The sequence below is a fragment of the Geospiza fortis genome, unplaced genomic scaffold, assembly GCF_000277835.1.
Source record: "Geospiza fortis unplaced genomic scaffold, GeoFor_1.0 scaffold94, whole genome shotgun sequence".
NCBI classification, from domain to species: Eukaryota; Metazoa; Chordata; class Aves; order Passeriformes; family Thraupidae; genus Geospiza; species Geospiza fortis.
Window position 1 is genome coordinate 903,407 of NW_005054394.1, and position 12,359 is coordinate 915,765.

General features: G+C 41.8%; 1 protein-coding gene across 1 annotated transcript in view; it reads right to left on the reverse strand.

Moving 5' to 3' along the window:
- Positions 1–1,042: 1,042 nt before the first annotated feature.
- Positions 1,043–12,359, reverse strand: part of NDRG1 (N-myc downstream regulated 1) — a 33,342-nt gene continuing 22,025 nt past the window's right edge. The window contains exons 7-16 of the mRNA XM_005425714.2: positions 11,844–11,904; positions 11,290–11,376; positions 10,065–10,121; positions 9,018–9,121; positions 8,549–8,605; positions 7,709–7,760; positions 6,891–6,938; positions 5,381–5,416; positions 4,021–4,072; positions 1,043–2,858 (exon numbers count right to left, since the gene is read on the reverse strand). Of these exons, the coding sequence (XP_005425771.1) occupies positions 2,623–2,858; positions 4,021–4,072; positions 5,381–5,416; positions 6,891–6,938; positions 7,709–7,760; positions 8,549–8,605; positions 9,018–9,121; positions 10,065–10,121; positions 11,290–11,376; positions 11,844–11,904 (790 nt within the window). The 3' untranslated portion in view covers positions 1,043–2,622. The remainder of the gene's footprint in view (positions 2,859–4,020; positions 4,073–5,380; positions 5,417–6,890; positions 6,939–7,708; positions 7,761–8,548; positions 8,606–9,017; positions 9,122–10,064; positions 10,122–11,289; positions 11,377–11,843; positions 11,905–12,359) is intronic.

A 12,359-nucleotide genomic window follows, 5' to 3' on the forward strand; every position in this document is an offset into this window, starting at 1 on the left:
GCTGCCCTCCAGCTTTTATGCACGAGAACACAGTGTTCTCTGCCAGATGAACACTTTTGATGGCAAAGCTGACATTTGTAGTGATCCTAGCAACTCCTTGCAGCTCAGAAGTGCTTGCAGATCCCTTTGTGCTGCAATAAGGCTTGGATGCATTCCTCCCCATTAAACCAAAATAAACTGCCTGGGCTTGACAGGCACACCATGGTGTCCTTGTGGAAGGAATGATTAGCCATTCCCAGAAAAGCTCAGCAAAGAACCCAACTTTGCCCCTCTTTTGTAAGATGAGCTGGCACAGGTTGCTCCTGTTTTCACTGGCACTGGCTGTCAAGCCCCTTGCTGGTGTCAGTCCAGTCCTGACTGCTGAATCATCACATCCAGTAGAGCCTTGGCTCAGACATGACAAATATTTGCTTCTGCATCTTTCTATCACAGGATTTTTTTGAGCTATGGGAGGAATGAGCAGCCCAAAATAGTCCCAGCAAAGTCATCAAAGCACCTGTCCCTGAAAACTCCAGTATGTTAAGTAAGTCACTGGGTTAATCTTTACTTTCCTGAAGTTACATTCTTGTAAGAGCTCCAAGAACCACCTTCAAAAATCCAAGTGCCAATCTGCAATTTCAGTCTGGAGGCCTGATAACTCCAGATATCCATGGGGAACTCATCACATCAATGGATTTAAAGATCAGAAAGGATGCAATGAGTGTGGCACGAACTCCAGTGAGGAAGTCAGACCCAGCTCTATGCACTAGACAGTACTTTAGCCAGGGAGAGAAAAAAATAGCAAATAGTGCTCTCTACCATGGCTCAATATTTTTCTGTATTTCTATACCCTTTAGTACTAAAATAGTCAGCAAAAAAGCTGAAGAAGTGTGTGGTGTTTTCTTAGAATAGTAGGCTGGAGGACAGAAAGCTGAGTACAAAAGCAGGGAATGAGAGATTTGAGTAAAATCAGAAAGATTTCATTGATAAAAAGGGATGACAAGAATATATTTGGACTGAAAAATATTATTGTACTCTTGGTAAAATATGAAGACACCAGACATTGCAAAGTTACAAATTTATTTGTTTTGAAATAAATACAAATACTTCATTAAGAAACTTTTCTTGATAGACTTTACACAATAGCTTTATTCTTTCCGGAAATTGTCTGTTCTTCCCACAAAATGTTATGGATATTCTACACAAGAGCTGAAGTTAGTCAATATAAAGTAACCTAGATGGTGTTCTTCTGAACAAGCAATCCCAAAGTATTAACATTTGCTATTTAACTGCTCAGCATTTGAGCTTTTTGTCTGTGTGAGGACTGCAATTCAGCAGGTATGCACTGGAGCTGTGGAAATCCTGTCCCACTAGCTATGGAAGGACAAACTTAAGAACACCCAACTGTGACATTCTGCGTGGCAGAAAGGTATCAAGCCACTAGCTTCAAAGAAAGCAACTCAAGGAGGCTATGCAAAGATGCAGAACCAGCAGACCATGACATTTACAAGTCATTAGACACTGCATTCCAGACATGCAGTGTTGCTGCTCCACCACTTCATGGAATACACTTTTCAGCACCAGTGAAATCTCATCAGTTTCAAATCTAGTAATTAGTGGCAGTTGAATGTACAGTATCAAATTACATGCCCATCTCACAGTTATTCATCTCTCCTGATAAAGAACAGCTGGATCTGTCTTTGCTTACAGAATTCCAAATTTATGACAGTTGTGCTGGACACAAAAAAACTTGAGCTGCAAAGATAATCTTTCTGAAGGAAATATCAAGCTGTTTCTGCTTAGCTGGCATGTACAGCTACCCTACTTGATACAACTACACCAACTTCTGCAGTTTGATAAACCCTTTGGCCCAAGTTCCCAAACAGGGAATCCTACCTTGCTTACCAAATTTAAATCCTGTCCTCATTTGGCTAAGCAGGTTTTAGGGTCTAGGAGGGGGGAAGGAAAGGAAGACTGGAACTAAATCTCAAAAAAGTGAAATGAAAAACCTTAAAGATTTAGTTCATCTCAAAGTCACATTAAAATTGCCTATTTTAGTAGTATATTATTGTACATAGGAAAACAGGCTTGAATACTAATGAATTAGAAGGCCTATAAATGCACGATACGTTAACTTCTCTATCATTTGAAGTCAAGCTATATACAATGAATTCAACTCCAGCTTCAACATGAGGCCATAACACATTTGTTTCATTTCCTTTTCTTAAAGTCATCCTTAACAGTTATTTTTTTCTCCCCCGCTTTGAAACTCATCTCAAATTGTGCCAGTTTACTTCAAGAGAAGAAGAGATAAAGGGGCCTGTAACAGTTTTGATTTTAAAGGAGGGTATTGAGCAATTCTGGTTTGACTCTGAAGTGTTTACAACCACATCAGTTTTTGGCAAGTATTCTTTAGAATTTGGCATCCACTGAAGGAGGGCACAATAGCAGCAGCTGTCTGAGACACAAGAATAACGATAGAGCAAATGAGATGCTTCTTTTCTTTGGTCCCTCTCAGACCCTGGTGAACAGAGTTCATCCTACAGAATAGCTATAGATTAATACCAGTTATGTTTTTGTAATACACAGGGGGCATCCATTAATTTTTCACACTGTGACCAGTTTTGAACCTCCCAGAACCATCTAACAGGACACTTCCATGGACTTGGGGCTCGATTGTTCCGCGTTGCTCGCCGAGTTGGGCGTCAGCTCGATCCGCGTGTCCGTGTGGGAGCGGTTCCTGGAGCCGTCCCCAGTGTGGGAGCGGCTCCGTGTTCCCTCCCCGGTGTGGGAGCGGCTCCTCTGTCCTTCCAGGGAGGTGACACTGGAGCCAGAAGCCGTGCGGGACCGCATCAGCCTGGTCATGCTGGCAGAGGGCACTGCAAGAAGAGCCTTTCATTAATGCCCTTCATTAATGCCTCGCTGCATGGACGTGGAAGGAAGCCCTTGCCTATCACAGACATATTTGCTGAAAAATCCTTTTGTTAGGATTTTTTCTCCTGAGAAGCTGAGAGACCTCAGAAATGAAATGTAAACAATGATTATCTGATGCTGTGGAATGCAACAGGTGCATCTTGATTCACCTCATGTAGTTTTTTTTAATTAATGGCAAATCACAGTCCAGCTGTCTCAGACTCTCTGGTCAGTCACAAGATTTTATTATCATTCCTTTTCCTCCCTTTCTAGTCTTCTGATGAAATTCTTTCTTCTATTCTTTTAGTATAGTTTTAATAGATAAATTTCTTTTAATATAATATATATCATAAATTAATAAATTAGCCTTCTGAAACATGGAGTCAAGATTCTCATCTCTTCCATCATCCTGAGACCCCTACAAGCACCACCACACTTGCCTTCCCCTTGGCCTTAACCATCCTTGGAGGAGCCTTCATAGTGGAATAGACACTTTTCAGGGTACGTTCACATGCTCCCCTGCTCCAGGCATGTGGTTAAGGAGACCAAATTACTGTAGTGGAATTAGTGGCCAGGGCTCAGGGATTCAAGAAACTTTAGGGTACATTGCTGTGGCTGCAAGAATCCAGAGGGAAACTGAAGAGACTCATCAGCCCTCCCATTACTTTCCAATATTCAGCCTCTGCTGGCAACCAAGGCTCACAGTGCATCCTCACAGCAGCTGTCTGAAGCAAATACGTGAAAAACAAGCAGCTACAACTCAAAGAAGTTTAAATGAGGTTTTAAACCTCATTTGAAACCAAAGAGGTTTTAAATGTTGTGTGCAGTAGATGACCCTTATCCTTTGATGCCACGAGGGGACACTATTACAAATAGACAACCTTAAAAACATTGAGATGAAGTAAAAGAGGTATTTGTGGGTATAAGCTGTTTACAAAGCTCTCTACTATTTAATAACATCACTTGGTCTGAAAACCCTTTGCCCAGATACAGCATGTGGTTTTTTCCCTTTGCAAATGCATTTCCAAAAGGGAAAATGACACATCTGGGATCAGAGACTCTCCGGGTGCTTAAATGCCCAATTAACTTCAGTAGCAAGATCAGCCATTCAATAAAACCAATACTTACTGTATCCCATTCCCTGAACAAAGTATTTGAAAGCTTCAGCAAGCTTGGCAGGCTGCAAAAGAGAGGCAGAGTTATCATAGGCAGTGCTCAGTAGGTTATATTACAATGTGACAGATTCCACAGATGCCCTATCTTAACAGGGACATATTAAATATTCTCTGGGTTCTACTGACTGCATGAAAACTTCATTTATAAGAAAATTCCATCATTCCCCTCCCTAGTCATCCCCCATTATTTTACAAAATGGATACATACATTTGAGTTCCATGGAACACAAATGGTTTAAACCTGGCTCAAAACTTGGCTTGAGCAGTTACTGAGGCAGGTGGACCAAAGTAAAACAATTGTCCTCACAAAATGTACAGGGCCGTTCATACAAGACTGGTAATTGAGTAATCCCTAATCAGCAGAGAACAAATTCAGCTATTCAGAGCTGATAGTTATGTGTATAGAGAAATAAAGCTCACCAGGCATACACCAGCACAACTGCCTACAACCAACATTCTTGCAATGAGGCACTCCCTGTTCTTCTCCTCTGCTACCAGTGGCCACATCAGCTTTACAGTCTCAGTTATTTCACATGAAAATACTTTTGCATAATTCTCTGAACCACTGCAAAGAATGGACTCTCTATAACAGAAGCAATGCACGTACTACCACATGGCTTTAAAAAACCTTTTACCAGTTCCCACTCTTGGAGCACACACTGTCTGTATAGGGATTCAGCTGCAGGCAATTACAAATTTAGCTTTTCCTGAAGTTCACAAACACCACTTAATATTTCTTAGAAATCTGTTTAAATGTTAGATCACATTCCAAAGCTGATTTACAAATTAGCTCTTTAAGTGAAGCAACACAAGGGCATAGGTACATTTTAACTTTGCCAGCCTGGCTTTATTAGCAGCTTTGAACTTATACCTAAATGTGCTCTAGAAACTCCAGTTCATCCACAGTCAAGCTGAGCCAGTGTATGCAATACCCTAGCATTGTTCTTTCCTGTCTCCCATTTTCCTGATATATTCTATAAATAGTCCAAGTAAGAAGGTTGTTAAAATGTCAGTGGCTCAAGCCTTAATCCCCATTATCTTAGTAAACAGGCATAAAATAATACCTCAGCATTCCCACCTCAGTGCTTTACTTGGTTAAGACTATCAGTGAAAATAATATCCCCTCCCAATCTTAATTTTGTGCTTCATTCCTCTTTAAAGAAAAAAAGAAAGCTCAGATGACCAATTGACATCATTATTCATGAAATCATAACCATCCTTTTGGCTGACATTTGGGAACAGCAAGTACCCTACAGGAAAACACCCAGTTGTTGCAGAACATGATTAGTAGGATTTCCGACAGCAAATCCTACCTGGGAAACTTGGGGGAGCCCACCACAGTCAGCCATCTGAAATGAGATGAGAACAGCCAGTTAGAGCAATGCCAGAGGAACGCACTTGTGCTCAGGATATATCGAAATGACCTTTTTAGCTATCTGGCAGAAAAACACTTCCTTTTGTTGTGTGAGTAACATACACGTGGATGAATGCATCAAAGCAAGCTGTTAAATGTTTGTAAAGCTATGATTGCACCCCAGAAAACCACAAAGGCTCTTGATGCTCAGGGAAAGCATCAGCTGGAGCTACAAATGCTTTTTGCTGGGCAACAATTACCAGTTTCTTAGAAACCAGCCTATTAGTCCTGCTTGCAAGTTCATCTCTGAATTCCAATAACATGACTCTGTATTGACCTGGATGACAAACAGGGTAGAGAAAACAAACACCTAAAGCTCAGAGGCGAGAGAAAAAAGGGGGAAAATTATTTGCTGAGATTGCTGATGGCAAGCATCAGCCTGACTTGCCAGGGGAAGCAGGGAAAGCCAAATGAGAAAAGCTATCTTGAGTGCATGAAATATTTTTGGAGCATTTCATTTTTCCTGCCACTCCACCCCTCAAAGTCAACCCAACAAAAACAGTCCTGTTCCAAGGAACACTACAAGCTGAAAACAGTAGAGTTGTAAATTACAGGAAACTCCAAATCCTATCTAGGATTAGTTAGCAGAAAAACAGGCCTGCAGCAGGATCTGGCATCAGCCATATCCCTGGACTGTTCAAAGGCTGGCCACTGATAAAAGGTCTGAGACAGTGTCAAACTTTCTTAGGGGGTCTGCCACACTCACATTATAGGGCAGCAGTACAACTCTTCAATGTTAGGAGGAAAAAAAAAATATTTATTACAGTTTTTACTGACTAGCTCACTAAAGAGAGATGCAGTAGAAGCTCTTGGCAAAGCATGACCAAACTCGTTTCACTGTTTGCATGCTATTACTTCATCATTACTTCATTACAAGCTGAAGATTGCACTCATACCCTGAATGCCAAATATCAGCCAAAGCCTTTGCATGATGTTCTGCTGTTTTTAAGTGCATTTTATCAATATTTTTCTGGAAATTAGCAGTAAGATGTCCTAGACTGTACCCTCATAAAAGGCAGGTTGACCAAACTGTGACTGACAGATTAGCTGTTGATTCACCTGGCACTACTGCTGAGAGGCAAGCACAGGAACAGAATGAACTGGTTTGCACTCCTACTCTGCTCACAGCTTTTCAAACCTTTCAAAATCTCAAGATCAGCTTTGCTGGCTCTAGTCAAATTCATTATGGGTATGTGAAATACTGCATATTTCAACTCTCATCTCTACTATTCTAAAATGGAGGAGCTGAAAAATTCCCTGCTGTAATTCTGACATGAAGCCCCTAGTCTTGTTCATCCCACTAAAATACCTCTCTACAACACATCACTCTAGTTCTGCTTTTTTAGCTAATCCAACTGGTTTTATGTGAGAGGAATGTTTATTTTGAAAAGCACAGTTTTTGTTATTACCTTCAGAAGCGTGGTCCTTGTTGGGTCCAGCTTTGAGTTGCATTCAACCTATAGAAAAGAAAAGCAGCATAAGGCATTGCACACAAGATTTTAGGTATGAACTCTTGTATGAAAATGGATCCAACACCTTGTTTTCTGGCTTAACTCAGACTAAACTGAGTGTCTTATGATTCTGTGCGAAGACTCTGTGTATACATATACACATCTTTAAACCCAAGCAAGTCAGCTCACATTCTTGACTGCATTTTCTCCACGTTACAAACCCATACTTGGGAACTGGAGACTTTTTTTTCCCATCTGTTTCTGGGATTTCAATGGCAACAAGTGTTGTTTATCTTGTGATTTGGGGTCATCTGGTAGCATCCCAAGTGGTGAGTAGCCATGTGGCCACGGGCCAGCAGACTGGGCATGCCCATTAAGGCACAACATTTGAAGTCATCCAGTCATCTGGGGAGAGTTATAATGGTCAAAAAGAAGCTCTTCACTTGCAGAGTGACCCGGGGCACAGCTCCAGCACCACACAGCAAGTTAAAATACCAGCAGCAGATTCCTCTCTAAAGGAAAATATTTGCAGTTCACTGGAACTGCTGTGGTGATTGTTCCTAACATGGTAGCTATTAAACAATAGTGCACAGGCAGAAGGGACAAACAGCATGGAATTAATGGCAGCTCTCCTGCAGTCTGGAAGAGGAGAGCCACTGGGCTGGACTGATGGCCAGCAGGGCTGCAGCGTGGCAGGGGCTCTGCTGGCCTCTTGCAGCCCCTTGGCTCGCCCACCCACCCTCAGCAGGGTGGCAAAGAAGGCTCGAGGTACCCACCACAGCATCCACTGCTGGGGAACTGTCACCAACAACCAGGAGGACAGGACACCTGCAAAAAAGCACACATGAGTGGTGTTATCTCTGCCACCCAGCCCAGACTTGCCCTGAGCTGCATTTTTTGTCTCTGGGGGGGTGAGACAGTGAAGAGTGTGGAAATGATTTGTTTTGTATTCCAGGCACCTTAAAGATACATCAAATCCTACATTAGCTGCAGATCTAGTGACATGCTCTGATTCCCTGCCTGAGAACCTGTTCTTTTCCCCAGCTGGTAGCAAATCAGCTCTTGCCAGTGCTCTTATTCCTTCCTGCTTTATAAGAAATTGAATGTGTGTATCAGCATCAAAGTCTCATGCCTACCACCCCCCAGACCCCTGAGCTCCAAATTTTGGTTCTGTCCATCCAGTTCTAAACGGATTGTTAGAGTCTCCTGTGTATAACCATCAGCAGCTGAGCTAGGAAAGACTTCACAATTTATGTTGCACAAGTTGGAGCATAAGCAAAAGCCAGATGATCTATCAGTCAGTCATTCTCACTCCTGCTCTGTCTTCCTGGAAGTTTTTTATTGTCTGGTTGGTTTTCTAAATGGTTTTAGGCTGGGCTTTCTTGGTTGTATAAGGACAGCTCAAGTGCCTTCAGAGCTCTAATTTCCATTAACTATAACACATTTCTGCATGAATCTAAATACACTTTTCACGTACTTTGTAAGCCCAAATTTTTAGATGCACAGTGACAGGAACTACTTAACTTTCAATTTCAATATGTTTCCAGGTCTGAAGAGAGGAGTTCTTTCTAATAGCAGTCCCTGACCTGCAGTAAGCTCTCAAATAAAATACTTACTGAAGGGTGACAACATTCACTCCAGGAACAGGGCGCTCAATCTCTAGGTCTCGCCGACTAAAAAAAAATAAAAATAGAGACAACAAAGGCTTTTGAAACACTGGAATTTTATAGATACTTCTATGTTCTTCTAGTTTAGAGAAAGTACAGACACTCACATGTTAATTTAATCTGACTTAATGTTAATTTAATCACAGCTTAATATGTTGTGGCCTCCATAACGGATGTAGAACCACACTTAGACTGAAGGTTCAATGTTGTAGTTCAGTCCCAGCGTACAACCTTTTACCCCACAAATGCATGAGGTCCTTCTCTAATAAGCAAACCACCTGAGATCCCTAAAGGCATTATTAAGCAGAACTTCATACTGGGGGAACACATGTAATCCCACCACGCAAGAAATACTGTCTCTAAAGAGCTGGACAGCCTCTTAAAAGTTTCCAATTAGAAATCAGGTAAATGTATTTACCTGTTGTAAGAGTTGACAAAGAGATGAAGGTTGGTTTGATTCATATCATTAATGATATGCTGACGGTAAGTATGGATCAGGTCATGGTTGCTGTGAATCTCTTCCTAAAGTGGAGACAGAATTGTTCAGAACAGGGGCTATTTTCTGAAAGGATCTGAAGACATGGCACAGTAGCTGTATCAGACTCATAGATATGAGATGCACAACAGGAGTGCACATTGAGGGAAGGGACAGCTTTCAGCACCCAGTGAAGTCACCCAGAATTAATACTGGCTTCTGATTGCAGTACCACAATTTTCACTTGAAAACTCAAATATGTCGTAATGTTTAAATCTCACAATTGCAAAACATGTTGTGGTGCAGATGGTTACAGTCAGATAAGTGTGAGGTTTTAAAACAAACAGAAGTTTAAATTCAGGGTAAGAAGCCTAATAAATGTTTCCAGACTAAAGCAGATGTTGAAAGCTTACAAACATGTAATGTGGAACTCAATTTCACAATAGTAAATAACTAAGCTTCGAGGACTTCAATCAGTAACATTTTCAAACACTTGGGTTCTAAAGTCTTTATAGATTAGTTCCTCGCTCTGCTGGAATGGAGTTTTCCTTTGCATTTACTAACAATTTCAAGCACAGCAAAATAGCCTCAAAAGCAGCCCAGCACATTGCATTAGGCTTGCACTGGAGAGTGCTGTTAATACCAATAACCAGCTGTCACAGAGCTACAAGTATATTATATAAAAAAATCTGTGGGGTTTTTCAGCTCAGAACATGAGCATATACAACTCTCATACCTATGTTTAGGTGTTGGCTGCTTAGGCAGGGAGCTGCCCCTATTAGAGTTGTCACAATTGAGATGCACTTGAGCACTCAGGACACAGAAAACCCCATGGCAGAATACTGCCCAAAATGCTGGGGACACAAGTATGAATTCTATCTCAGTTTAACTTCATCTTCTGTTGTTTGACTGAAAGCTTCTGCACTCCTCCCAGCCCCAGGAGGTAAATACAGATGACTGAATACATCAGAGGAATCTTTTGAACATTACCTTTCCAAATAGATGTGAAATGACCATGTCTGGCAAAGCATTCGTCCAACCTGAAATCTGAACAGCAAGATCACCTAAGTATCTGCTATTAACACAGCCCCTGAACAAATGACCCATAATTCCAATTGCCCATAAACAGACCAATGGATGTTTCTCTGCTCTCTCTACATGTACAATATCCTAAAGCGATATTTTCCCCCCTCAATCCAACTAGAACACCATTAGGGGTTTGAGTCATTCTCATCAGATGTCTTCACTAATGCAGCTGTACAGGGAACACACTGCTAGGGGCAGAGGAGTTTCAGGAATCACTCTCTGCAGTAACACCAAGCAAACCAGGCTGGTGGGTGTCACTGAACCCCACTGCCCATTCTCCTCCCTGACAATGCAATGGAACTGGTACCAGAAGTTCATAACTCACAGTAAATGCTCCTGCTTTGGAAGGACACAAGCACATAAAGCACCTGCTGAGCTCTTGAGGTGAGCAGTACTCCCCTCGAGAGATGGAAGGCAGAGGAGCAGATATGGAAGAATTAAAAGCACTAAGGCATTGGGTGAGAACCAAAATGGGTCAGGAGGTTCATTTCAGCATAGAAAAGTTACTACATTTCATTTAAATAAGTTTGTCTTTCACTTTATTTCAATAAGTTTGATATGGGAATATGTTTAGTAACTAAGCCTTGAAAGAATGTCACATCCCGGCTCTGCAAGTTTCTCCTAGGAGTTTCTTTTATGTCAGCATCTTCTGGTTGTATAAATCATCTGTAGCCAATGCTCTTTTCTGACTTCTTTTGGCATCTCACAGATGATTGAAACATGGAGGATGCTGTTCTGGACATTTTTCTGTGCTCTGCTTCATATTTTGGGCTGTGTTGGTAAACAAAGCCATGGACAAGAAAGCACTGAATGCTACACTACACTTGACATTTTCTTGAAAGTTGTTTCCAAAACTACCACGTCCAGGTAAACTGTTCTCCCCAGCAGTTATGAGCTGTTAGGAACTGCCCCAGTAGCTCCATTATGCCACATGTATCTGTTTTTTTAAAGGATTTATTTTTATCACTAGCCCTGTATGAAGTTGTTTTGCAAATGGAAGAATAAACCCAAAAGAAATTAGCCCAGGATGTTCAGTATCTGCAGCCATGCCTGACATACAAGATGGCCAAACTCCCCATGTCCCACAGGCTTGCAGTAAGACTTATTTTTCTAACTTAAAGGTGTTTACCTTAGTTGCTGCCCAGTCCATCCAACCTTCAGCACAAGGGTTTACATTAATGAGGACTAATCCCTCCACCATCTCTGCATGGTTTAACTGCAAGAGAGAAGATCTAAGATTTGTCAGGTATCCTTTGCAGCTCAACAGTCAGCAAAAAATTTAAATTAGCAAATTATATCATGGGGAAGAAAGTGGTAGGTCTAGCTTTATCTTGCAGAAAAGAAGCATATGTATGGAAAAAACAAATCATTAAAGCAATTCAACTGAGCAGCTGGAGAACATTAGGATTTAACTTTTTCTCCACCCTCAGTTTAAATAGAGAACTCCCATTATAAAAACCTTCTGCAAATTAACTGGGTAGAGCCCAGGCCTTAAAATGGAAAATCTAGGTCTTCTGGATTAGCTATCCTGCAGATTGTGGTATTTCACTTAAAAGCTTGGCTTGCATGCTTAACTGGGCACAGCAGAAGAGGAATTCTCCATGGGGAGAATTCACGCTATGGGGACAACAATGTGCAAGGGAAATCAGGCTTGAGGCTTTAGGGAAGCACCACAAAACTTACAGCAAATCTGGTTAAAATGTAGGCACCAGCTCCAGTTCCCATTCCTATGATGGTCTTCAGCCTGCACAGCAATAAAACAGAAGAGACAAATGAGGAAGGGTGCTGAAAATGAAGTTATACCAGTAGCCTTCCTCTTTCACATGCCAGTGTGTATCTGCAGAAGGGAGGGTTCAGCTTGGGCAGGCTATGGACCCCCAGCAATGTCAGTGGCCCCAGCGATATTTGCAGGACCCTGGTCCTCCTGTATTGCAGGGCAGCAGCTATCCTCACTTATCTTTAAGCAAATATACTGAGCAACCACAGCATTGTTCTGATCCTGGGAGAAAATTGTTAGACTCTACCAGAAGAACTTATAAGATACAGACCTGAAATCTGCAGCCTAAATACAAAGCTCCCCCTCCCCAGGCTCCCCCATCCCAGCTGTCCAACTGGGGCACTGGTTCCTCTCTAACAGGAGGCTGGCAGGGAAACATCTCCTGCTATCCAGTCACAGGGGTGATGAAGTTTAAACTTCAT